This window comes from Aythya fuligula, chromosome 11 (genome assembly GCF_009819795.1).
Source record: "Aythya fuligula isolate bAytFul2 chromosome 11, bAytFul2.pri, whole genome shotgun sequence".
NCBI lineage: Eukaryota > Metazoa > Chordata > Aves > Anseriformes > Anatidae > Aythya > Aythya fuligula.
Genome location: NC_045569.1, coordinates 18,825,468 through 18,851,537, shown reverse-complemented (window position 1 = coordinate 18,851,537; position 26,070 = coordinate 18,825,468). Strand labels below are relative to the sequence as shown.

General features: G+C 46.9%; 2 protein-coding genes across 3 annotated transcripts; one reads left to right on the top strand and one right to left on the bottom strand.

The window, feature by feature from the left end:
• Positions 1 to 284: 284 nt before the first annotated feature.
• SPG21 (SPG21 abhydrolase domain containing, maspardin) lies at positions 285 to 10,953 on the top strand. 2 transcript variants are annotated; one of them, XM_032195087.1, is made up of 9 exons: positions 285 to 343; positions 2,307 to 2,400; positions 6,394 to 6,555; positions 7,401 to 7,481; positions 8,075 to 8,220; positions 8,766 to 8,874; positions 9,356 to 9,463; positions 9,620 to 9,760; positions 10,078 to 10,953. In XM_032195087.1, exons 2-9 carry the CDS (start codon positions 2,338 to 2,340, stop codon positions 10,198 to 10,200), a joined length of 933 nt encoding a protein of 310 aa, XP_032050978.1. In that variant the 5' UTR covers positions 285 to 343; positions 2,307 to 2,337; the 3' UTR covers positions 10,201 to 10,953. The 2 variants fall into 2 exon arrangements, with proteins under 2 accessions (XP_032050978.1, XP_032050980.1); XM_032195089.1 differs by lacking the exon at positions 285 to 343 and adding an exon at positions 360 to 400.
• On the bottom strand, positions 10,946 to 25,207 carry ANKDD1A (ankyrin repeat and death domain containing 1A). The gene is made up of 15 exons (XM_032195086.1): positions 25,145 to 25,207; positions 22,091 to 22,194; positions 21,333 to 21,431; positions 20,667 to 20,765; positions 20,072 to 20,176; positions 19,295 to 19,393; positions 18,753 to 18,851; positions 17,668 to 17,766; positions 17,044 to 17,142; positions 16,697 to 16,795; positions 15,631 to 15,729; positions 14,417 to 14,512; positions 12,834 to 13,035; positions 12,288 to 12,419; positions 10,946 to 11,882 (listed from the first exon to the last, which is right to left on the bottom strand). Exons 1-15 carry the CDS (start codon positions 25,176 to 25,178, stop codon positions 11,821 to 11,823), a joined length of 1,527 nt encoding a protein of 508 aa, XP_032050977.1. The 5' UTR covers positions 25,179 to 25,207; the 3' UTR covers positions 10,946 to 11,820.
• Positions 25,208 to 26,070: the final 863 nt, after the last annotated feature.

Below are 26,070 nucleotides of genomic sequence, written 5' to 3'. Positions count from 1 at the left end.
CACACCTTTTTTTATTATTTTATTGACCAAACGTGTGACCGTTGTGCTTCACAAACACCCCGCAAACCCCGCGGGACTCCCTGAACCCCCTCACAGCGCCCATAATGGCGGCTCCCCCCTCACCGCCCGCCAGCCAATCGGCGGCCTGCCATGACCCCACGTGACCCACCCTAGCAACGGCTCCACTTCTTCCGCCTCGGCGGCGATGTCGTCACGTGACCGGCGCGGAAGCGGAACCCGGAAGTGGCGGCGGGGCCGCTGCTCGGCGACGGCGGCGGCGGCGGAGGAGGAGGAGGAGGAAGGGGGGGAGGAAGGCTCCGCTCCCGCCACCCCCACCGGGCCGGTGAGGGCCCTGTTAAGGGCTGGGGGCCTCGGGGGGGTCCCTTTTTCCCCGGGGCCGGTAAGGGGGAGCGGGGCTGGGGGCTCCCCGGGAGGGCGGCGGGGGTCGGGGTAGGCCCGGGGGCGGCCTCGCCTCACGGAGCCCCTGTGGGGTTGGGGCCCGCCGGGGCGGTTGGTTCGGCCGGGGTTGCCGGGGGCTGGTCGGTGAGGGGGTGGGTTACGTTTTGGGGTGAGTTTGGGCTTTTTTTTTAAGTTCTGTTTTGGGTTGTAATGCCTTTTTCTGCTGTGTTTCCCCTCTCTTGCCCGTGGTTCAGCTCCTCTCGAGCTGGAGGAGCCCCCGGGCCGTGCACAAACCCGCTGCTGCGGTTCTGTGTCAGGGAAATAAAATATTTGAGTTGCAGGTCGCTGCCTGCAGCAAATCCTCCAGGAGCTCCTGGAGCCAAATAAAACCCTTTGCTCTCCCCTCCGAGGGGTAGAGCTCAGCAGCAGCTGATGCACCTGTGTGAGAAAGGAGCTGCAATTGGATGCTCACTGCGATCTGTTGTGTGTTTGTGGGACAAAAGGTGTTTTTTTGCCTCCGCTGTAGTTTTAAGTGCTGCCAGGCTGTGACAAGTAGCAGAGTAGTTGATGGCAGCACTGAAATGAGGCCACATAAAAGTGAAACGAGGGCTGTGCAGCTGAATTTCCAACCTCCAACACCCCAGTTAGGCACGGGAGGTGCGTCACCCAGCCATATGTGGGATGTGCGCACCGTTGTGCATCTTAGGAGGTGCTTTTTCTTTTAAAGCTCAGGTTTCCTCTGCTCAGGAGATAGCAAATGAAGGCTAAAGGATGAAGAAGTTGAGAATAACTGTTAATGCAGCCCCAAAAGTTAATTAAACCTATGTTAGTGCAGCTGTAACCCCAAAGTTAGCTAACCCTCCATGCTGGCAGCTCTTCTGCAAAACGAGATACATTTGAGTGACTCTCAGAACATTGAGTTCCTTTTTTGTCAAGACCTAAGAAACAAAACCTATCGATTTACGTTTGGCAACCCTAAAGTAAGGAGATCGAAAGCTGCTTTGGTTTGTTGTGCTCAGCAGGTATGAGCTCAGGACAAAAACCTCCTGGGGCAAGTGGCTTTCAGGGCAGGGCTGTGAGGCCGGCAAGCTTGGGAGCTGTTTGATACCATCTGTTGTGTAAATGGAAGCTAATGGTCTCGTGCTGCTTTAAAAAGTTGAATCTAGAAGTCATTAAAGTTGTTTGCTACAATTTAATGGAGTATTAATGAGAAAATGTCACTACTTGCTGTTGTGTGTTCTCGCTTGAGTAAGTATTTCAGAGTAAATGAATGGATTTCTGTGTGGAGCTGATTCTGAGATCAGTTAGTCTTGTATTAATTGGTGTGCCCCAAGGATATTGTTGTTCCTAACTCCTGACCAGAGCTGGCTTCTGCTTGGGTAGGTTTAAAACCTCGGGACTTGTGTAAAGCCTCAGTCGGCTGCTGTTCCCAATGCGCCTCGGGGCTCCGTGGGGTCACTTGTCCTCAGGCTGAGAGCACAGCCTCAACACTCAGGCAGTAGCTCCACGAAATAATTCAAGTCTAAACTGCTGACTGAATTCAATCAGACGCAAATTTGGATGCTTTATTAAGTTAAGCTCAAAGCACAGATAGGCTCTAGCTTTTCGAGCCGCTCGCAGCCTGCAGCAGAACTGCCTTTCTCTACAAGCGCTGCCTGGGAGAGCTCTGTTACAAAAGCGTCGTCATTTCCTAATTAGAGCAGTACGGGGCAGCCTCCTGGGAGCACAGTTACGTGGCTTGTGATGAAAACTGAGGATAAGTGAAGTTGCTGCGAGCCAGGGGAGTGTAAGGACTCATGAGAGCAGGCTCACCCTGCGAATGTTTTGTGTGTGCGTGCCACAGCCTTGCATGGTGCTGAAGGTAAAGCCCTCTTCTCCATTTTAAATGTTGTTTTTCTTTCTTTCAGGCTGCCCTACGCTGAGGTTTTTCTAACCATCATGGGAGAGATTAAAGTCTCTCCTGACTATAACTGGTTCAGAAGCACGGTTCCTCTCAAAAAGGTACGTTCAGCTCTAAGCAGCTCATGTGCGGCTCCCTCCTCTTGCTCCGGGGGGGAGGACTGGGCAGTCGGACTCCGCTTAACGCAGGACATTTGTGCTGTGCTACTGACCCAGCTCCCCTAGCTGTTAGTTTTCACGTGCTTCATGAGCTGGGGCAGCAGTGGCTGGTGTTTTGGTGCCAGCCATGCTGGGGATCGTGTTCCCAGAGCTGCTGTGTGAGCTGTGATGCACCAAGGCAGCACAACCAACCTGGCTCAACGCTGCCCTGCTGCCAGAGCCACCTCTGTGGATCCCACACCTGGCTTCAGGCTGCAGCAGAGCTCCTGAAGGCAGCTTCTTGGCAGGCAGAGAAGGGAAGGACGTCTCAGCTGCAGTAGAAAAAGGCAAAGCTGCTGCTTCTTGTCCTTCGGATGGCTTCTGCTTAATCGCGCCATCCGACCGCTTTCCCCTCTCGCTCAGATTTCTCCACTTCCTCTCACAGGAGAGCTTTTGGGGCGTGCAGCTTCTCTCTTCTTGAGCTTCTCTCTGTGTGCAAAGGGCACGGGGCCCTGCGCTGCTGTGTGGCTCCTGGCCTGCTCTCCGCCATCCCTTTGTAGATAAGGCTCGCCGAGGCTGTGGTTATACAGTAACTGGCAGCAGCAGCCCGGGCTCAGCTGACTGCCAGCTGCTTCACTTCCCTCATCTGGATGGTTTGGGCTGCAGGAAGGTGCTGGCAGCAGGGGTGGGAGCAGCACAGCCTCTTTCAACAGTGAGTTGTTTGTGGTTTGGCCACCCTAAAGGGATCGTGTCCCCAGACCTAAGGAACAACGCTTAAATGTGCCTGGCATTATTTCTGCTGGATAACACGTGGCTTTCTCTAAGAAATTACCTCTATGGAACGATTGCAGGATTTTTGGTCAGGATTTTTCATTCATTTTTGCCATGTAAGTGCTTCCTGGAAGTAAGAAAGATCTGCCTGCTCTCCCTAGGCTCTGGTTATCCATTTTCTTTCCATTCCTGGCCAGTGCTGGATCTGCCGGGCCTGTTTGTTCCACGCTGTTTCCCCCAGGCCGTGCCTTGCTGTGGCAGCAAAGCCTGGAGGCAGTGCTTCAGCTCAGGGATGTGCAGGTGCTCTGCAGCCACGCTGTGAACGAGAGGAACCGGAGGATGTGGTTGCAAAGGGTACAAGCTGCTGCTGCTGCCTTCAGCTGCTGCTGACTGCTCAGGATCTCAAAAATGAGAGCGTGTGTAAGCCAAAGCTGCTGTTGGCAGGGCTTGTCTGACATTCAGACTAGGGGATTCCTTTCCCTCTGGGTGATTCAGCCTACTCAAAAGTAAAGTGAAGCCACGGTGATGAACGTGGGGTTTGGAGAAGGTAGAAGTAAACTAGTTCTGGTTTCAGGGTGGAGGGGGAAAGTACATTTGTTTGTGTTATCCTCCCAAAGGCTTAGGCAGAGCAGTTGCACTGCAGAGAATGACCAGCCATCGTTGAAGGAAGCAGAGCCAGAGCTGTTTGGTTGAAAACAGGTTAGGATGTCCCTCCTGAAAGCAGCAGAAAATGCACAGCCCCACTGCCCTTCCTGCTCTCATCAGATTTGGGAAGCACAGCACGGAAAACAATGTTCCTAAGCCAAGTCTTCAGCTCTGCCCCTGAGCCCCCACTTGGCTTTGTGGCCACCAAAGGCAAACAAGTGCCACAGCGCGAGTCCTCAGTTGTATGACACTTCAGCTCAGGGTCATTCAGTAGTCCTTTTCGGAGGAAAATTGGAGTCTTACTTCACATTTCACATGAATGGTGTTTTTTCAAATGCAGAAGTGGTTCTTTATCACAGGGTGGCGAAGGGGACTTTTACAGGGCGGTCGGCAGCCTCGGGTGAGAGGTGATGGGGAGGCTGAGATTTCCCCACAAGGGGGTGGGAATGGGGGTTTCTCCATGGAGGCCCGGGGCTGCAGCTGTGTAAATGCTTGTGGCTGATGTGCTGAGCCTGAAATGGAGAAGGAGGGGAACACAAATTCGGGTTGAATCAGGCTGGGTGCTCTACCACATATAGGAGTATCCCCAAAATCCACCACTCGCTGTCTTAGGTAAGTCCTACCTAAAAGTCCTCAGCAGAGGACACCCTGGTTCTGCTAACCTCAAGGGGAGTTCTGCCCCTCATTTAAGACAAATTCAGGTTTTACCCTGTTTGTAAGCTGTATTTGATCTCGATCTACAGACCCAAACAAGGAAATTAAACCAAAAAACTGGGCCCTACCAGCTCAGTGTTTACCCGTGCTGCTGTCTGTGTGCTGAGCATTGTTTTTGTGCTGCAGTTAAACTACCCGGTACGTGGCTGGAAATCAAATAGAACAGTTTTTAAACCTCCTGGTTCGTTGTCTGGGCTCGAGGAAAGAAACGTTGCCTCCCAGCCTCAGTTCCCGTGACGTGAACCAGCTCAGTGATTTCAAGGGCTGTGCAAAGCGAGGTGTTGCTTCACCTTTGGAAATAAACAGCAGCCTTGCATGTTGGCAGAGTTGCTGGAGAATAACAGCTGAGACTGCGAGTTCTGTGCAAAGGGTTGGTTTGGGGAGGCTTTGGGAAGGCTTTTGTGCGAGTTTTTAAAACTATTTCAGTGCTGAGGGAAGCCCTGGTATGCAGTCTTTATTTTTTTGTGTGTGAAAGCCACAAAACAACAGCATCATGTGATTTCTTGCATGTTCCCAGAGCCTGAAATACTGGCTTTATTGCAAGCAGCTTTGTTAATCAAGCAAATGTGATTTGTGAGGCTGGTCTCTGACTCCCTGAGCAGCTTAACCGCTGCGGTGGGAAAGCAAACTGGGCTCCTACGTCGCTGCTCAGAAAGTTGCAAACTGGTGACGCAGAGGAGATGAACTCCTGCTTCCCCCAGAGGTTTGAGCTCGTCGATCTGGTGCTTTTGTGCTTTTGCAGGGCTGGGGAAGGTTGAACGAGAACCAGCACAGCAAATATACAGAACGGCTCGTTGGTAAACAGGCTGGGTAGAAATGAGGCAGGCCCCAGCACTGCTAGAAAAGGAGACCTTGACCCAGTTCCTGTACTCCTGTAGATGATAATTGTGCTAGGACTTGTTGCTCCTGGCATGTGAATAATCTGCTGCAGCCAGCTGTGTGTCCCAGGGGCTCCAGACACCCCGAGGTGCTCCCGTTTCTTTCCAGGTCAGCTCTGCCGTGCTGCTTTGGAGTTGTGTGGCCGTTCCTGGCAGTGGGATATAACTGTTCCAGAGCAGTAATCTGCAGGGCTAGCTGCTTAATTCAGTAAATTGCACGTATCCAGACCTGTAATTCTTTTGCCCGGTGTCTGCAGGTGTCAGTGGTCAAAGAGCTGCCCCTGCAGCAGCGCTCCCAGCCTGTGGCTGTTGTGCTCGGTCCTGAGAACCGACCTCCCGGCTCTCTGTGCTGGGCTGTGGCACGGTCTCTGCCCTGCCAAGCACATTTTTCTGCCTGTGATGTATGAACCTGATCCTTTGGGGCACAGCCTCGCTGTTCCCATGGCTTATCTGTGTGTGTTTCCAGACCAGGCTGTACCTTTCCAAACCATTTCAAAGCGCAGAAAACCGCTCTGCCTCAGAAAGGAAGAGATTTATTTATTTATTCCAGTCGAAATCCTGACCTGCAGTCAATCACTGTCAGCCCAACGCAGCTCACTCCTGCCAGCACGTGTGTTATATTCCAGCTGTCTGCAGAAGGGTGCATCCCAGGAGATGCCACGGCCCGGCACAGGGTGGTGTTAGCTGCCCTGCTTAGGTCCAAGCACACGAAATGTTTGGTCTGACAGTGTTTGGTCACAGTCCCGCTTCCAGCTGCATCCACGCAAACATTGTAAGTGTTGTTTGTAAGCAGCCTTAGAGAATATAGCTATTCTGATGAGGAATAAAAGAGTCTTGTTCCAAAGAGTCTTGAGTATTACAATATTTACTGGGTGACAGATTTTTGTAGAAGCAGTTCTGGAAGTTGGTTGAAGAAACTCAGCCTTGTGTTTTTCCTCTCTTCCTCCAGATAATAGTCGACGACGATGACAGCAAAGTCTGGTCGCTGTACGATGCGGGACCCAGGAGCATTCGGTGCCCTCTCATCTTTCTTCCTCCCGTGAGCGGAACTGCAGACGTGTTTTTCCAGCAGATTTTGGCACTGACTGGCTGGGGTTACAGAGTTATCGCTGTGAGTATTCGCAGTCCTTTGTCAAAAGTCAGTGTAGTTTTATGTGTTGATATAATTGGAGGTTGGATAATGAATATTAATTTAGTTTTGACGGGAGAATCCCCCCAAAATGTGATGCTAGCTTGTAGTCCAGAATATGTAGCGTGCAGTTCGAGGCTAAAATCTGCTGTATGTTCACACAGCCATTTATGCAAAGCCTTGTGCATACACATTACTACATTCTCGGTCTGATCTTTACCTTGTGTGCCATGGACAAGAGTCGTCTTTGCCTCCAGCTGGATCTTTGTTAGCCGTGAGATGTGTGTGGGTTAGTTCAGGGCTTCTGTGTTTGCCTTAGGGATGATTAATAACCCGCTTCTCGGCCTGAATAACTGCAAATGTGAAATCACTCCTTAAAATCCCAACAGCCTGCTCTTTTGTGGCTTCTCTTCAGCTCCAAAGCTGAACTGAAACAATGGGTTTGTACAATAATTTTTCTGCTAAGTGATATTCTGAGTGCTGCTGTATCTCCTGCAGCAATTAGCAATGTCTGTATCTGCCAACTTTCCATGCCACAAAATCACTGAAAAATCATTCTGGTATCTTTTCCCTTTTCCCCTTGATTACAGAACGAAGCGAAGCTGCACTTTCCTCTCTGAACTTGTTCTGCCAAACTTTCTATTGTGTATTTTTGTCCAAGTGAGGGGTAGTTCTTCCTTAGGGACCTTGCTGAGGAGCTTGAACCTCATGGCACGAGACAGGTCGCTGTCTTCAAACCTTTAATGTGAGAATTGGTGCAAGTTTCGAGCAGACAGCTGATGGATACTGACCAGAGAGGGGCTTGGTCTAACTTTGTGGTGTTTCAGTTGCAGTATCCAGTGTACTGGGATCACCTTGAGTTCTGTGATGGATTCAGAAAACTGTTAGACCACCTTCAGCTGGATAAAGTGAGTGCCTGGAGACGGAGAAATGGATGTGTAGTTGCCATAAAAACCTAACGTTCAAAAGTCTCATTTAAGAGCAAATGGATAGCATATGATGTAAAACCAGCCTATAAATAGGCTGTGGGGCGAGTTTACATTTGAAACTAGTTTATTTTTGAAGGTCAACACCCTTGAAAATTCTGTCTAAATTCACTTCTGTTGTAGGCCTATTAAATTGTACTGCTTAACTTCAGTTTTTCATGAGACCCTGTTTAAGTTATCTTTCATAACTCATGTTGTACAGCATGCCCCAATAAAACACCTTGGATTGGAAGAGCTACTGAAGACGAAGTGAAATGTTCGCTTTTTACTTAAGCGTGATAAGCACACAGAAATTTGAGCTGTGATCTGGAAACACTTCCTTTTTTCAGTGTTTATCATATCCTATAAATTACAGAACCTGTATAGAATTTTTTTTTTCCTTTAAAAAAATTAGTTGTGAGGAAAAATAAAACTTGAATGACTTATTTTTCATAACAAAATAACACACTTAAGGGTCATTTTTCACAAATGTAACATCTGTTTTTGTTTGTGTTCTTTTTTTCTAATTGAATTAGGTTCACCTTTTTGGAGCTTCTCTGGGAGGCTTTTTGGCTCAAAAATTTGCTGAGTACACACACAAATCCCCCAGAGTTCACTCTCTGATCCTATGTAATTCCTTTAGTGACACTTCCATCTTCAACCAGACGTGGACAGCAAACAGGTAAGGAAGACAGGCAATGAGATGGGTGGCATTAATGTTTTTTTGTGATGAAATGTGACGCTGATCTGGTTGGACACGTTTCTGACCTGTTTCCAGCCTGTGTGACTTGTGGCAAGAGAAGTGAGGGGTGGAATAGTGTGACTTTTAGAGTCACATCACGAAGGAAACAGAAATCTTCACAATTGGGAGTGTGGAATTTGGCAGACTAGTCTTGTATTTGTCTTTCCTGTGATCATCTGAGAATATGTGGTCAGATTTAAAAAATAAAAAAAATACAAAAAAAATCTACCTGATCTCTAGCAAAACCCTTCAGAGTGAAGAAAGTGTTATTCACCATGTTTAAAATACACACAAGATTATCAGCTTTCCAGAGCATTTCAAGCACCTAGCTGTAAGGTTTTCCATCTCTGTGCTCTCAAAGCTTCTTTACAATTTCATTTGAAATTCAAGCACAAAGTCTGTGGAAGAAAAGGAAGCGCTTACAACAAAGCATCTTAATTCTGGAGTCTTGGGTGCTTGAAGATTGCATCTCTTTTCTGTTTTAGCTTTTGGCTGATGCCTGCTTTTATGCTGAAAAAAATTGTCCTTGGGAATTTTGCCTCTGGTCCCGTAGATCCTGAAATGGCTGATGGCATTGATTTCATGGTGGACAGGGTAGGTGTCTGTGTACTTCAATGGCTGTGATGTCGATCTCTGAAAGATTCGCTTAGCACACAGTGGAGGTTGTACAGATTTCTGCTGCTTCCTTCACTTATCCAGAAGTGAACAGTAAGGGATGGATCCCTAGCAGGTGTTGGCTGTCACAGCCTTGCAATTTAACTGGCAGTGTGACTGTCTCCCTTACTGTCCTGTTTGTATAGATTGGAACAGAGGAGTTTAAGAAAGATGGAAAAGGGAAAATGTGCTGGGATGTATCTGTAGGCTATGCTGTGGAGGCAGGAGCAACTAACTAAACATGTTTTAAGCATTTGTCTCATGAAGGAAGATATTAAATTGTAACTATAACTTTCACCTGAAGAGCAGCTGTGTTTCCCTTAGAACTAAGGAGCTGACTTCTCTTTGGCTGTGTTATTACTGTTGCATTAACTGCCTGCACTGAATTATGTTGTTAACCAATATTTATCTCTACTGAAAGCTGGAGAGTCTGGGCCAGAGTGAGCTCGCTTCAAGACTTACCCTCAACTGCCAGAATTCCTACGTAGAACCTCATAAAATTCGAGACGTCCCTGTAACTATTATGGATGTAAGTTTATCTCAGTTTAATCTTTTCTTTAACACTGTTTCCTCTTCTTGGAAGGTGGGGCGTGGTTATTGTGTTAGGAACTTAATAAATATTTGCAGCATTTACTTACTTAAATAAACTTAGATTCAGAATTAACTGTTGTGACTTGTTCCGTAGGTATTTGACCAGAGCGCACTTTCGACTGAAGCAAAAGAAGAAATGTATAAGCTTTATCCAAATGCCAGAAGAGCTCATCTCAAAACAGGAGGCAATTTCCCGTATCTCTGCAGGAGTGCTGAGGTCAACCTATATATTCAAGTAAGTGCCTGCATTCAAACCCAATTTACCAGCATGTATAGCTGGAACAGCAGTAGGAAACTTTCTGTGCTTGCTTTTATTTCTTAACCTGCCTGAGCTCTGTTCACTCTGTCTCCCAGATCGCTGATGCTGAGCAGCCACATCAATCAAGGGTTGGCTTTGGGGGCTTGGCTGCTGCTTATTTCCTCTATCCTTTGTCTGAACTCTTATACTCCAGTCCCTGATTACATTCTCATAGAAAAGTTACCCAGAAGTAATGTTTTTCTTACCAGTTATGCTTCTACACCCTTCTCAGTGTTAATTTCTGTGTCTTACAGATCCACTTACTGCAGTTCCGTGGTACCCGGTATGCAGCCATCGACCCCTCAATGGTCAGCGCAGAAGAACTGGAAGTCCAAAAAATCAGTCTTCATAACAGCAGCGAGCAAGAAGAAGAGTAGGTTTCTGACTGCCAGTGAAAATGAGGAATCAGGTTTGGTGGTCTTCCTGTGTACAATCATCTGTTCCCACTCTGCCTTTTTTCTTGTGTTGGCCGATTATCACTGTGCGATTCCAACAGGATCAATAGTCAGTGAGCTACCCGTGGACAATAAACCTTCAACAATGTAACAGAACATCTGCTTAATTTTAAGTCTTTGAATTCAAGGAAGAATCTCTGAAGGCTGCAGTTTTAAAAACAAAGACATTTTTGCTACCAAAGTCTTCACTATCATGTTCTTGAACGGAACAGTATTTCTTTTTATATTTTCACTCAGTTGTATATATTGCCACATGCAGGTTGTGTACTTATAAGCTGACGTATATTTTTGTTGAGTATTTGGTTTAAAAGATGTTAAAGTGCCAATGTTGCCATCACTTATTTGCTTTATATGTTGTGTTGCAAGTTAGTTTATTTCTATTTGAAATAAATTTTTAACTTTCTTGCTAGCTGTTTAAAAATGGTTTTCAATAAAACTTCAAGTTCAGCAAGTGCCTCTTCTTTTGACTACAAGAGAACAGTAGTGTAGCTTACTACAATCCTGGTTTGCCTCCACAGATACTTTAAAAAACAAACCAACGCTTTAAAAGGTACCTTCTGTTTGAATTTGCCTCTTGTATTGAACAGTTTTAGTTGTAAGGTTGCACTGGGTTAGCTTTGAGTAAGAATTAGTCAGTATTTTTAATAAAGACTAAGACACAATGTGCAAATTTAACCTTAGAATTTTGATTTATTGAAATACAGATATTATTTTTCCCTTGAAACACTAAAACTACAAAAACTTAAAAGACAAATTGGTGTTCATGAAAATTGTATGTCCTTATCATAGGCTGTGTAAAATAACCAATGATAACCTCTGCGAGTTGAAACAGTAAAATCCACACAGTGCTGTGGACAAGAATATCAGCCTTCAGGTAGTCTTAAGTTCACTCTTGCTCTTAGATGAGTGGAGCTATCTATGTTCTAAGGTAAAGGAGATTTTCAAGTGGCAATCAAGGGATTAAAGAAATTACTTGATTTATAAATATTACAGTGATATACGTTTTCTCTTTAAAGATCACAGTCCTTAAGGATCAAGTAGTTGCCTTGACTTGGCTGAACAAACTCCCAAGTTAGATTTGTTTTTAACTTTCCTCCTAAGATACGCGTGGTATACAAAAAAAAAAAGAGGCAAAAAAGGTATGTAAAGAACATTCCTGTAAACAAAAGCTTATAAAATTGACAGTTAAAAATTCATATACAAAAATACACTGCAAACAAGTTACAATAAAATCTTGTAGTATATCCTGGTACTCGGTCACATTATGGCAAGTGAGACTTAGCTCTTATTACAGTATTGAGAACATAGAGAAGAGCCAATAAAATCTCGCTTCTCTTTAAAGAGGCATTTTAGACTGCTACTGTTTGCTGATATCCTTGTAGTTTCAGACCAAGAAGGAAGCAGCAATGACACCAGCTTTTTATGACGAGAAGCCCTTAAGTTACCAGAAGGCAGCTGTAAGTGACAGAGCAAGTGTTTCTCTTGTAGCTCTTAAGACAACTGATGACACATCAGTGAAGGAACCACTACTACCCTTCAGTTTTACATGGCCGTGCACTTCCGTGGAGAAGCAGAGTCTGCATTTGCTTTTTTCCGAATGCTTTCTGTAAAAGAGGAGAGAACGTTCTCAGTTCTAAGGGGTGGATATATCTTACACATCTTGTTTCATATATATATATATAAAATCTTGTTATATCTTACAACACCATTCAGTGGTGCTGTAGGTTTACTAAAGGATAACTCTTTGATCTGTTTTTACTGGTTATTGTCCTCTGTTAAGTATTCTGCTGCAGAGAAGGCTTAAAGCTGTGGAAGGATGTGTTAATTTACCAAAAGAAAAAGGGAAGAGAAATGATGTATAGAGTGGTAGTAAGGGGGTGGGACAGGGCGGAGTACCTTTGAGCTCATGTGAATTGGTTTCTTTCAATTTTTTTTTTCTGTATGTTGTAAAACAACAGAATTCAGCTAGTGCTTAGTGTGTGCTATTCAAAGGAAGCCAAAAGCATTACCAGCCAAATCCCTTCTTCCAATGCCCACAAGACCTTCATACAATCCCTTGATTGGATTTTCTCCTGCTGTGATCACACCATGAAGCCAGATAAGCAACATCCTGTGGCCGTGCTCTCTGTAGCTTTTAGTACCTGGCAAGATGAAGCCACAAATCAAATCCTGCACTTCACAGCCTGTAGCTCTAGAGATGATTTCTGAGTTGCTGAGTTTGGGTACCCCTATGCTTTGGATTTTACCATGAAGCTCTGAAGTACATTCTGGCTTAATTCCTGGTTGTGGTCTGATTGGTAGATTAATATTAACCTTGATGGAGTGGGCAATGGATGAACTTGGGCTTGTCAGACAACCTTTTATGTCAATACAGAATTTCCACCTTCAGAGCATGGTTCCTCGCTCGCATTGTGCAAACTACAGGATTCCCTGGGGTGACCGACAGATCACCAGCAGTGATCTGCTTCCAAAACTCTGAACCTGCTAAGGTATCCATGAAGTTCTAAAGAGGATTATGTGTGAAGTATGAAAAATACCTGGGTAATGTTTTATACCTGTCCATTGTTGTTCAATGGCTCTAATGTGTGCATCGGTGAACTTCCAGAAATGTGCCAGCTTCTTCCATTCACCAGGTTTGAGGTATTTAGTAGCTAATCTCCACATTACTGAGCGAATGTGCTGCGTTTCCACCCTGTGGTCTTGCTTAAAGGTCAAGTGCTTTGCCACCCAGGAGTCAGAGTCACTGTTCAGGTTGTCCTGCAAAGCCAGAACAGGAGTTTCAGTGTGAGATGCTGCAGAATTCTTATCACGGTCTTTTGTGTGAGATTCAACTTGAAGTGTCCTGCTGCTTTTAGGCTGTAATCGAGTTTTCCTGCTGGCAGTGAGGAGATTACCATGAGAACAAGATGCAGTTTATCTGCTCTAGGTCTGCCTTGTTTCCTTGGCTGCCGATCTCAGTGCAGCTGGGACAGCAATGCTCTGTTGTGTCAGTGTTACTGATTATCAGCCCATCATCGTGCTTCCTGGACTGAGACCTGCACGTGCCCTCCTGGTGTTAATGAGACCTCCTCCGTACCCGTCATTCTGCTATCTCCCACATCCTCAGCTCTGCAGGTTGCTGTGAGTTCATTCTGGTGCGAAACATTTCTTCTATTGTCTTTTTCACTCTAACCGCGTGTGTTAACAAATCTGTTAATAGCAGCTTTGCTGTGGAAGCCCATTCGAATCACAATTTGCGTTTCTACAGTGCCTTTTATCAGGGACTTGTATGCAGAATCATTTAATTAAACTTCACACGCTCACCTCCTTCACATGCCAGACTGCAAAGAGGCTAAATGACTCTGCCTAGGGCTGTCTGGGAAGCCCATGCAAGGCCCTGATACACAGCATTACTTCTGAGGCTGGGCCTGTGCCACCTTCCTTTCCTTCCCCTCTAGAGTGTTGTCCTTCCTGGTATTGGGGGATGCACAAAGTCCTATAAACACAAGGAATGAGGTGTTTGGCTGTGCTTGTGTTGTGCCCTCTGCTCAGATCGTGTTGGACACAGGCTTGGGGTAGGTAGGGTTTCAGTTCAGGGGTTAAGGCAGATGAGCAGCTGCACCCTATGTGCTGGAGACGCTGCTGTGCCACACAGGGAAACACAGGAGGAACAGCCCCAGCTGGGGGGAAGTTTGAGAAGGAAGTTGGTTGTATGACTCCAACAAGAAATGATCACTCGGCTCATGGGAGATTAGAGGTGAGCTGCCTCCTCTCTGCTGCTGAAACCCCCAAGGTCACAGTTGGTGACCTCAGCCCAAGCATTTTCCTGCTCAGAGCTTCATTTTCTCCTTCTGGGAAAAAGAAATAATGATACCACACCCTCTTCTACAGGGCTTTTGGAACAACTGCCAAAGAATCTTTGAAAATCCCTGTTCCCTTCAGCACAGCCTGAGGCTTTTAACAACAGAGACTTTTTTTTTCTAAAAAAAATAAGGAGTGTCTTAAGTAGCTGCAGTTGACATGGTGAGGGCTTTTGTTTATCTAAAATGAAAGTTGAGGTCAGGATGTCATTTTGCAGTTGGTAATGTGGAATCTCAGGGGAGAGGATAAGCTACATCTACCCTGTAAAACACAGGAGATGGTGATATACGCTGCTTACCTTTTCCCATTTGTAAAACCGATCAGCTTTGATAATCATGTCTGCCACGTTGATGTGATTGCCTCGGGCAGCGACATCCAAAGATGTTTTTCCTTGCTGCAATTAAAAGGGGAAAAATGAGCTGGAAAAGACCTCGCACGCTCAGGAGGTTCAATCTCCATGCCCACCTGGCAGTCTAACAGCAGGCGGCACAGCCCATTGAGCTTTGTACCTAGCTCTACCTCTATTTTCCACCTGCAAACATTGTCTCAGATGTGAGTTAACTTCAAGCTACTGTGTGCAGGACACAGAGAGTCATTTTCCAGGCTCTGCAGCATCTCCTCTGCTGCCATGGGGGGGCTGTCAGATTGGCAGCAGTGCCTGGGAACACATCCTGTAACCCCCAGGGGGATTGCAGTTGCTTTCAGGCACCCAGGAACATGGGATCTTCAAAGGACCAGCTCAGTGCTGCAATCCAAGGCCTTTTATAGCCTTCTGCACAGCAGGTTTGCTGACATGTGAAGCTGAAGTGATTTATGCAGCCTCATTAACTTTATAGGATCCACATATGCATGATTAGAAATGGTCTCCTAGGAGAAGCTGATAGGACCATGAAAATGTAACTACACTCCTTACGTGAACACAATTTTGGATGAATTGATGGATATATATTAATATTTGAGTCTGCATGAGCTTTAACCCAGGTGCAAATGGCAGACACTACGTTAATCTCTGCCCAAGCCCACTTCAACATTTTCCAGGCATATACAGGGCTTTCAGGCTGCACACAACACACATGATTCCTCTAGAGTTCCTTTTTCTTATTTCAGGGACAGAAATCCTGGACACTGGTGCCAGATTTATACTATCCAGATACTTTTTACCTATTAAAACATGCACTGTGATCCCTGAGGTATATTATTTATCATTACTCTGTAATATCTTTGTTATTATTGTATGCAATAGCAAAAGCAGAAGTAGCAGGAACTGGAGCAACTTTGGGAAAAAAGTTTGCTCATTGTGTGAACTGTTTTCTACCTTCCTAACAACCAGTCACCTCCTTACTGGAAAACGCATCAAAATAACCTACTCTGTGCTGTTTCAAGACCTGGAAATTCCCAGATTTTAATATTATCAGTAGCCTTTCTTGAAAATTAGGAAAAACAACAGTAAAGACCATCTCTATTTTCCCTCCGTACCCCTGTGGAATCTGTTCAACCCACAGAGACAATTACCTTGTCTGTCAGCTTCAGATTGACTCCTGCAATGAGAATCATCTCAGCAATGTCCTGCCTGCCGTGCTCTGCAGCGATGTGGAGCGAGGTCTGCTGCCTCTGCAGAAGGAGAGTGAAAGGATTAAACTTCAGAGGGGACAAGTGTGAGGCTGGAAAATAGGGCAGAACAATACCAGAAGGAAGCTTTGGAAGAACACAGTCAGCTCTGCCCTCATTCCCCTCCCTCCCTTTTTCAGCTGAGGGCCAAGCAAACTCCAACGATGAACTGGAACTGAGTTCCTCAGGCTGAGCAGAACTGGTTTGTCCCTGGACTAGCACCAGCACTGAGTGGTTTCTGATAACACTTCAGTCTGAAGAAGGAAGCTCTTCAATTCCATAAAGATCCCTGGAGTCACTTATAGGAATATATTATTTCTTGTTATTTAAACATTTTCTATAGGCAGATAGCTTGGCCAAGGGAAGAAAGGGTCTGTGCCAATTCTTTGTTCTGGGGACACAGGGCCTGTTTAATTTGGATGCGTTGTAATCTGTACGCACTTTGGGATTATTCAATGGAAAAAATTAAAATCAAACACAATATGTGGCAATTTTATGGTGGCATGAAGAGAGAACATCACCACAAAAAAAGAAGAAAATTAACCGAAACATTACAAACAAGCTACAGATTTGTTAACAAAGCCACTCATTCACAGAATTTTAATCTGGCAAGACAAACAGCTACCTCCAGGGCTTGCTTCCCGTTCTCAGTCCCCAAAACATTTTGTAGAATATCTTTTGGCCTGAATTTTTTCCCATCTGACTCCAGCAGGGAGGAGAGAGTCTGCTTATGCAATGTCTCTGTACACAGGTCCCAGGGACATGGCACAGCCCATGTGCTGAGAGCTATCAAGTGATGACCTCACTGCAACACACAAAATCATTTCACAGGCTTCATGTTTCCTTAGCTGTGCTCCCAGCTTCTCCCCGTTTTAAAGCACTCCTCTTTAATCCTGTCCCTAAGGTGATCAAATCCTCCACAAAATGGACTCACGTTTCACAGACAAAAAAACAGGAGCTGCAGGCTTACATTATCTGGAATGTCAAGGTCACACTCCGCATCGATGAAGAGTTTCACCATTGCTGGGAAGTTCTGCAGCACTGCAATGTGGGTCGCTGATGCATTTTGCTGTCAAAGAAGATGCTGTGCTTAGGAAGAGCTCACCTCAAGGCTTCAAAAAGACTGTGCTGTGCCTACAACGTCCATAGTAAGACAGCTGCAAGCCTGGACTCGGGGAGAACTAGGGATATTTCCCCATAAGCACAGACCCCACAGCAGCACTGGTCCTTGCAGAGTTGTTTTGTGCTCTTGTAAAGCTCCACAAACCGGCTTTGCTTATTAGGAAGTGATGAGAGCAAGGAGTGGGACTTACTTACATGGTTAACAGCATCTATGTGGGCTCCTGCATCCAAAAGGGTCCTGGCGATCTCCACGTAGCCGTGCAGTGCTGCATAATGAAGGCAGTTCATTTTCTTCTGAGAGGCATATCAGAAGAGACAAATATCAGGGCTTCTTCTCAGAAGCTGTAGCTGTTACAGACTACGCAGAGATATCCCTGAGATATCCCCCCAGAGATATCCCTGCTTCCCTCCTGCACCAGCCCCGTGCCCCAGAACTGGCAACTTTATCATCTCCATAGCCCCCTGGTCCCAGGGCAGCTTCACCCACCTCTTCATACAAAGCTGTATGGGTTTTCCTCTGCACTCCCTGCTCTATTTTTTTTTTCCTCTATTTCTTCCAGCTAGGAAATTTAGATTTTCCCAAATCTAAGATATTTCTCCAAGTGCCCTGTCACGGTGGCATCAGGAGTGGAAAGGAATCTACAGAGTGGGACTAGCCTCTGGGACCTCAAGGCTCTTGCTGGAGACTTAAGTGACTAAAAGCTTGAGGCTAACCCTGCACAAGCTGCTGGCTGCTCCCACACGGCTGCACAGGCACCTCAGTGCTGTGGCCACGCTAGAGAAAGCATCTGGGAAAGGAGTCACCTCCACAGAGCTCACCTGGGTTTGGGCATTGACATCGGCACCTACTTCCAAGAGCAGCTTCACGCAGTCACAGTGCCCACCCTCAGCAGCCAGGTGCAAAGCTGTGAGTCCTTCCTGGAACAAGGCAGGATGAGAGAGGCAAAAAAGGAGGCACGCAGCTCTTCTGTAGGCAAGGCCAAGATAAAGGAGAACCAGCAAGCCTCTACCCCATCTTCCGAATCCACATGTTAAAATACCAATGCTGAGGGCCAGAGATATCCAATTGATTTCACATGGGCACTGAAGACAAACTATTTCCACAGAGTATCTCAGAGACAGACAAATGCAGAACTGGAAACCCCTAGCTCTCAACCACTGCTCCCCCCTTCTGAGGGAGCTCATTTCTTTACAAGAAAACAGAAACCAGCAGAATTCTTAAGTGAATTAATCTCGTGTTATTGCTGCTCTTATACACAGGGCAGCTATTCTGGGGTAACAAATACTACCAGTTACCAAACCAGGTAGTTTCCATTTTCTCCCAGATCTTAGTGACAACCAAATATATTTTGCAAGGACTGTACCCAAATAAGACTAAAAAAAAAATTGCTGATAAACTTAATTGGGAGTGTGCTGTGGAATAAATACTTTACTAAGCCAATATTTGCTACCTAAGTCATTAACCGTGTTCTAGCCACAGATTTTTTTGAAGCGGATCTATCAAAGAGAGATCTCAAACAGAAGGACCATATGTTCAGTGGCTAAGTCAATACTATAAAGCACACTGAAGTTTAGTTTAAAACACATTCAATAACCATTTAGGCACTTGAATGTACAAGGGTCAGGGAGAAAAACTGAGATAATAGAGTGATAAGGTAGCTCTGCAGGTACAGTAAGAAGAAAATGAGACACTTTAGAATTGGATATTAGTTCAAGAAGGATGTTGCTTTTCACTGATACTCTGCAAGTGTAACCTCCATTTATAAACATACATTTTAGATAAAATCAGCTACCTTCTAAACCTCAATAGTAATCATTTAGCCTGACGACTATGGCAGGAGAGTATTTCTAGAGAGAGAAAGAGCAGTATTGATGTGATTTTCAATTTGTTTAAATGTACTTACTAAGTTCTTCTCATCAAGGTCCACCCCGATATCTACAATCCTCTGCAGCACTGAGAGATGTCCATTTTTAGCAGCTAAATGCAATGCTGTATTCTTTTCCTGAAAGCAAACACCACTTCTTACATATATATATATATATATATAAAAACTTCATACATAAATATGTATCACTGGACTGAGTGTTCATACAAGACAGTTTTGCACAGAGTGCACCCAGGGTGACTGAAGAGGAGGTTGTAACCAGTAGTAATAGTCTGAAACAGTCCTGTAATAGGAGCAGCAGGGAGGCAAGAAACCCAGATACCTTAAACCACAGCATGGCCCACCTGGCTGGCCATTTATCTGTCTGAAAAGCCCTGGCGAGAAATCCTACACGGACTGAGGCGCAAATGGGTTGCAGGTGGATGAGGAAGAAAAGCCCTGACACACCACAACCAGGTACAACCACTGACAACCTGCACTGGCCTCATTTGGTATCCCATGCCTGACTCTCACATCCTCTGATCCTTGGACTTTATATTCCCTTGTTCTTATGCTCATACCTCGTCTTTAGCATTGTGAGAACAACCCTGGCGAATCAGGAACTCCACCACTTCCAGCTGCCCATACTCCGCAGCCAGGTGAAACGCTGTCTTGTCCATCTTTGAAAAGAAACAGAAAGAAATGCATTCCAAGCAAGTCTCAGAAAGCACAAGATCACATCATCTGCTGCCAGCAATACAATAATGCCTTGGGCAATAACCCTGTTGCTCAGCACAGTTAGTGTTCACAGAGGGGAAAAGTGCTACACTTCAAAAACAGTTAACTTTTATTCTGCAGTTAACTTTCATTCTGAGTTACTTTAAACAAACCTAACAAAATAAGCTGAACAGACTGGTGCTAACCCACTGGTGCTAACAACCCCAAGCACTCTAACAAAACATGGGAAAGGAGATCTTTTCAGTGTTAATTTCACATAAATAGAGGATGATTAAAAGTTCACTAAGAGCAACCAGGGATAAAAAAAGGTAATTAATATCTGAGACTCAAGTTACCAAGCGAGTCAAAACCACTTCTGTGGAAAGGCAGATCTTGTGTTGCTTCATTTAGCCCCCAGGCATCAGAATGGGGATCATTCTAGGAACCATGAGGGCCAGGGAGCAAAAATGAGCGTGTGCCAGCTCCTGTGTGTTCCTACGTTGTCTTCAGGAACAGATCAGCCAATGCTGGAACATGCTGGGAGAGGGTTACCCTTGGTTATAAGAAAGGGCAACATTCCTGCTCAGCTCAGCAAAGCAAGATGAGATCTAGCGAAATAAACATGTGAAGAGCCTTCCCACCTTGTCTGTCTTATCCACATGCACGTCCTCCAGGTCCTCCATAATGAACTCCATCACCTGGATGTGTCCCCTCTGAGCCGCACAGTGCAGGAGGCTCCTGCCGTGCTGGAGAGGAGATAAAGGCCAGTTTGTTTAGCAAGTCAAAGGCTGCAGGACAGGCTCTTTTAACAACCTATTCTGGTTAGCAAAGTGATGGGATGTCTCCCTGCACCTCCAGGGCTAAACTAGTTCGTGCTGCAGACAGCATGTTATGACTCTGAAGTATTAATGCTCGTTTCAACCAAAGTTTATTTTAAAATGCATGGACTTCTGATTTCCTAAACCCATTTACCAGTTCTCTAACACCTTCCATGGCAGCACTGCCCAAATGTGAGCTGAGGAAGCCCTGTACATCCCTGTAGCTGCAATTATCACAACTGTTTTAGGAATAAATCTAGGCTTGGAGGTGAAGATGACCTCACCCAAGGTCACCCTACGAGGCAGAAGTGCAGATGGCAGCCCCTGCAGCAGATGCTGTCACACACGATTACTTTAGCTAATAGGTAAACCTCTCTCTGGCTCTGCATGATGAACCCAGGTACGGCGATTCTCTCACCTTATTGACACAGTTAATCTTTGCCCCAGCATTGACGAGGATATGCAGGACGCGGAGGTGGCCGAACCATGCAGACAGGAGGAGGGCATTCATTCCAAACTGGGCAGAAGAGAAGAGAAATACCAATAACTGAACTGCAAACCACCACCATCCTCACCCCGGAGGGAAGCTGCTCACGAAGCTTCCCAAATATCTTTATTTCTCTCTCTTTTTTTAGCCGCCAGTTTCTTCAATTACTATTATTCCTGCCACCGATGGTCTCAGCAGCAGAGCAGAGACCTGCCTCTTATCTTCCACTTCCTAGTCAATGGTTTCAGGCAAGAGAGATCTTGCAGGCTGTCACGGCCTTCCTACACGCCTCACCAACGTGACCAGAAGAAACCAAGCACCCCTGTGCTATACATAAAGCCTCACATTCTCCCAGAATACTTCCTGGTCACTGTGCATGCAGGGAAAAGGCCAAAAGACAATGCACAGAGGCACCCTAAAACCAGGCTTGCTCCAAAAAGTCACTGCACCTTCTTTGCAGGGAGGTCACAGCTTCTCAATACCACAGTGCCTTGTGCCACCCACTGAGGTGCAACCTGTAACCCAGCACCCAGCCCTCAGCACTCCCCCAGCACAGAACACATTTGCAGAACAGGCAAGGGAGATCTGCCTTCATACACTGTCTTCGTCATCCACCGGCACGTCGTGGTCCAGGAGCAGTCGCACAGCGTCCACGTTCCCTGCTCCCGCGGCCCAGTGCAGGGCAGTTCGGTCTGTCTGGAAGAGAAGGAAGGAGAGAGGTGAGGCTGATGTATGCACAATGCACGTGTATCCACCACACGCCCTGAAAACCCAAATCTGCCATCCAGGGAGCCAGAATTCCCCGCACCATACTGGGTTTTCTTTGGCCACAGCCCTCTCTCTTCTCTCTGCTATCAGGCAGTGACCTCTGCTAGACACCTTCTGCTCAGAAATTGAAGTTAGGGACCACAGCGACAGCACAGGAGTGTGAAGTATCATTGCCCACGGATGGATGGATTGGTGCAAACCCATATTTCCAGGACCCTACTGATCAACACAGGGAGACCTGCACCAGGAGCTAATCAGTCCCACAGCCTCGGCATACAGAGACAGCCAAATCAAAGCCAGTCGCTGCAGCCACGTGTATCTGGCACACTGGTTCCACTGGGAACCATGAATTATTATCCTTCCTCGGTGCTCGCAACTTCCCAGTCTGGCCCAGATGCCAAAGCTCTGAGTTTCAGAGTGTTGTGAAACTGCCCAGTTGCCACAGGCCCTATTTGGCACTGGGAAGTGCATTTTAAAGCTTCGGCCGATTGAGCAGCTAATGAGGAGGGTAGTGTTTCGGAGCTGCAGTTCTCAAACACACCCTCAGCGCTTCCTGAAAAATGGAGGTGGGAAAACCGAGGACTCACGTTGTTTTTGGCTCTGATGTCGACCCCTCTCTTGATGAGCTCCTCCATCCTGGCCGTGTCGTTGCGCTTTGCTGCATCGTGGAACTCCTTCTCTGAATGAAGCACTGCAGCAGAGACAGAAGAGCTGGCATTAAAACAGAGCAGGCACGGAGCAGCATGCCCCAACAAACCTCCCCTTCAGCTCGCCAGCCCTAGTGGCTTCAGGGAAGGCAGACTGCAGAAATATTCTCCCAGGAAGAAACTCAGCCCTATTAATGCTAGCATGCCTGCTGGATTCGTCTTCTCCCACTGTCTCCCCTTCCCTGAGCACCCCTGTGCCACATCAGTGCTCCTCCTGTTCTACCAGTTTCTCTTCTAATTCAGTGTCCCCTGTTCGCATGGATTTGTTCTAGCCCCAAAAGCTTTTGATGTGAAGTCTTTTTGCCCTCAAACCTTTTGATTTGAGGTCTGTCATCTGCCAAGGCCCAGAGCTGGTGTGAGGACTCCAGCAGAAGGCACAGACCCTTCCCTCCATCCCTCTATTTACACCCTGCCGCTCTACAAAGATGCCCTTACATGTGGTCCTGCTGCCTTGCGAGCCAAATCAGCCGAGCAGCACACAACCTCCAGTCTGGCTGTGATTAGTGTTGCATCTCTTAATAGACTGTGGCAGTTCTTGCACATAATTTACACAAATGGCAGTATTTGTCCTGCACAGCTAGGCACAATTTAAGGGTGTTTACTCTCCATGCTGGGCCTTGCCTCAGCAATCTTCTCCTTGATCGAACAAACCTTCCTGCCAAGAAATGAGGGCAGCGCGATTCTGGGCCTGCTGCGGCCTGACAGGGAGGCTCTCAAGGTTTTTGGCAAGGCTGCTGCCAGTCTTTGTTGGACTCCGTCTCTGCCCTAATGCTTTTGGGGAATTCTTTAGAGAAGGGATTGAGTAGGACCCTCAGCCTGTCACATCCTGCTGGAGAGCTGGCACAGACACTCTGCTCCCTTCTATTCTTCTCCAGATCTCAGGCTGCAGTTTGAGTGTAGTGGGGAATCAAAGCAACCTTCATTTGTTTTCTCCCCGGTGAAGAATACATGCTTGCGTCAACCAAATCTGTTCATGTTTTAAGCCAAACATAAGTCTATACATGACTCTTCAATCACACTCTTGCAGCTGCCACACACACCTCATCCTCACTTTCAAACCTTGTATTTATGAGCACTTCTCGATTCCTTACAGGATTGCACAGGATTGTCAGTCTGTGAGCACACCTGTCCTCTGTCCTTTGCTCTGTAACATAAAAGGTGTCCCTGCCTGTGAAAAGGTCCTCATAGGTGAACAGCTACGAGTACTGCACTGAATACCAAATCCAAATTCACACTGCAAATGCAGAGCATCAGCAAATTCATTCTGCTTATGCTCAGGCAAAACAAGCCTCAAGCAGCTCTGCTCTCCACAGGTTCCCACAGCCCGAGGATTGCAGGAGCAAGCAGGCTGCCTGCCCTCACCAAAAATCAACCCCCAGAAGACTCAGCAGAGGCGAAGAGCTGGCCTAGGCGGGGACGGTTTTGCTCAGATAGTTCATCTGTATGGATGAAGTCAGAGGATGCTGAAAGGCAAATGATGCCAGGCAGGTTCTCAGCTGTGTAAATCCAAGTAATTCCACTTGCTTCACTGCTGATCTAGATAAGGATAAGCCTCTGCCTTAGCGTTATCTGATGCATAATCCACTTGTGAACATCTTCTGCTAATTCTATGGGGCTGCAAACCTACAGGCATAACACTTCATTAATACTGAGAAAACGTTATCAACTGGACACTAGCCACAAGCCATAAAAAGCCATCAAAACATTTTTTTGTCCCTGTCCTATCACATTCGGGGGATAAACGAGAGATTTTCTGTCTAAATAGCACTACCCCACCTCTCTGGAGGGCGCAGAAAAAAGGCAACCCTACTGTGGATTACTAGGGCAGCAGAGAAACTTAATTTGAGAGAAAACCTGGAAATATGTGGAGTTTACACAAATTATTAATACCAACGTCTACACATGACTTCCATATGCTTATCTCCATTCTGTAGAGTAAACTCTAGGTCTCAGTTAAGCAAATATCACATCTCTCCAGGTGGCAGAAATGCGTTCCTGTGTTTTATGAGCCCACAAAACCCTGGCAGCCCTGCCAGGAGAAGCCGAACCGTCACTTGACTTATTCTTTCATCCACCTGCCACGATGCAATAACAAACCTTTCATCGCTCAGGGTGTAGAAGCTGAAATTTGTTTGTTTTCAGCGACATATGGGAAACACCTCGACGGGCTGGGCTTCCTCCTTAGCGCCCACGCTGTGGAAATGAGCCCTGTAAATGCAGGTGCGCTCCTCAGCGTGCCACACACCCACCGATAAGAAACGTTTTGGTACGTATTTAGCAGTTCCTCTCACTCTTTTGAGCTTGGATTTTGGGGTATTTCATATCCTGTGGTAATGAATATGGATTTGTTTATCCCAAACAACGCTGAGCACAATTTAAATGCTTCCTTGCTCGGTGCAATGCACCAGCTCGCAGGCAGTGCATTACATAAGAGATTTTAAAAGGCAGCAAAGGGGAAGAAACGAATGCACAAAAACGTGCTAAAACTGCCTGCTGGGCTCCACCAGAGCCTGTGGGACACAAAGACACCCCAGGAACACCACTGACTGGAGGCCGAGAGGCCGAACTGGGAGCACTGGTGTTATCTGGGCGCTGGGGGGGCTAAAGCCATCTCCATTCCTCCACACCCACCCCGCTTATTTCTGAAGGGAGCTGCACGTTTTATTAATCTTTACACCATTTATTCCCAGGAGGTGGGGGGCGATAGCAGAGAGGAATTGGAGCTGGGCTTAAATTGTTCCTAAAACCACCGCCGGCATGGGGGCGGCGGCTCCGTGAGGGGCACCCGCAGGGACCCCCCGGGAGCCCCCCTCCCGCCTCAGCCGGCCCCCGGAGGGCGGCAGCGGGCCCGGGGAGGCCGGGGTCCGTGTCGCCGCCTTCAATCCCCCCCCCTCACGGTGTCTGCCACCTCCTCCCCACCGGGACCCCACTCACGGGTGTCGGCCTCCGAGGCCAGCTCATCCCCCATGCCGCGGCCCCGAACCGCCCTCCGCCGCCACCACCACCGCCTCCCGGGCGGGCTGAGGGCCGGGGCTCCGCCGCCTGACGGGCGGGCCGAGTGTTGCTGCCACGCCGCCGCCGAGCGGCTGTTTTAAGTGGTGTTTAAAGAGAAATAAAATGCAATAAAGATGCTTTTCCACGCGCGCCGCGGGTTGGGGGGGTTGCACTGGATAGCGGAGCAGCCAGCCGATTTGTTTCGTCGTGACAGGGAGAGAGGAAGGGGGCCTTGGGTCAGCAGGCAGCGTTTCTTAAATCCTTGCTTTTTATTTATTGTATTTATGTATTTATATTTAAAATATGACGTTTTGGGATGACTTCAAGGGGCAAATCCTGCTACCGACGCTTCAGTCAGGGTGCCGCATGGTCGCTCCTTCAGCCAGTGCCGCCTGTTACCTCAGGGTGGTTTCAGCGCCTTCACTTTGGGGCTGTGGGTGGTTAAATTCTGTTTCCAAGCTGATTTGGGAGCACAGGGATTTCTATTCTGTGGAAAACATGGGGTGGGTTGCTTTATTTTACCTTAAAGTAAGGTTTAGGGTTGGTACTTTCTGGGGGCTCTCACCACACGGCCGAGGCACAGCAGCAGGTGCAGAAGGGAGTAAGAGTGCTCTTCACCCAGGTTTTTAGTTAATATTATCCTATTTCAACATCTTTCTGGGTCTGTCTTTGATTTTGTTTTCCATTTTGATAATTCTAGGAGGAAGCAAGCGGGCACTGGTTGAGCTGAGGCTGGGAAAGGACCAGATCTGTCTTGAGGAGCTTTGAGGTAAGTGGAAAAAAAACAGGGCCCAAAGCAGCCGATTTGTGGGTGAGTACCAAGAAACCACAAAGCTGGGTGCTTGTCCTGTCAGTGATGTCCCACC

Bases quoted from the DNA above. Each gene is read 5' to 3' on its own strand.
- SPG21 (XM_032195087.1), top strand. From the start codon at position 2,338: ATGGGAGAGATTAAAGTCTCTCCTGACTATAACTGGTTCAGAAGCACG. The intron at 8,221-8,765 runs GTAAGGAAGACA...TTTCTGTTTTAG, and splicing joins CAGACGTGGACAGCAAACAG to CTTTTGGCTGATGCCTGCTT. The intron at 8,875-9,355 runs GTAGGTGTCTGT...CTCTACTGAAAG, and splicing joins TTGATTTCATGGTGGACAGG to CTGGAGAGTCTGGGCCAGAG.
- ANKDD1A (XM_032195086.1), bottom strand. From the start codon at position 25,178: ATGGGGGATGAGCTGGCCTCGGAGGCCGACACCC. The intron at 20,766-21,332 runs GTATGAAGGCAG...TCTTCTGCCCAG, and splicing joins CGGTGGATGACGAAGACAGT to TTTGGAATGAATGCCCTCCT. The intron at 18,852-19,294 runs GTATGAGCATAA...GTTTGCTTTCAG, and splicing joins CTCACAATGCTAAAGACGAG to GAAAAGAATACAGCATTGCA.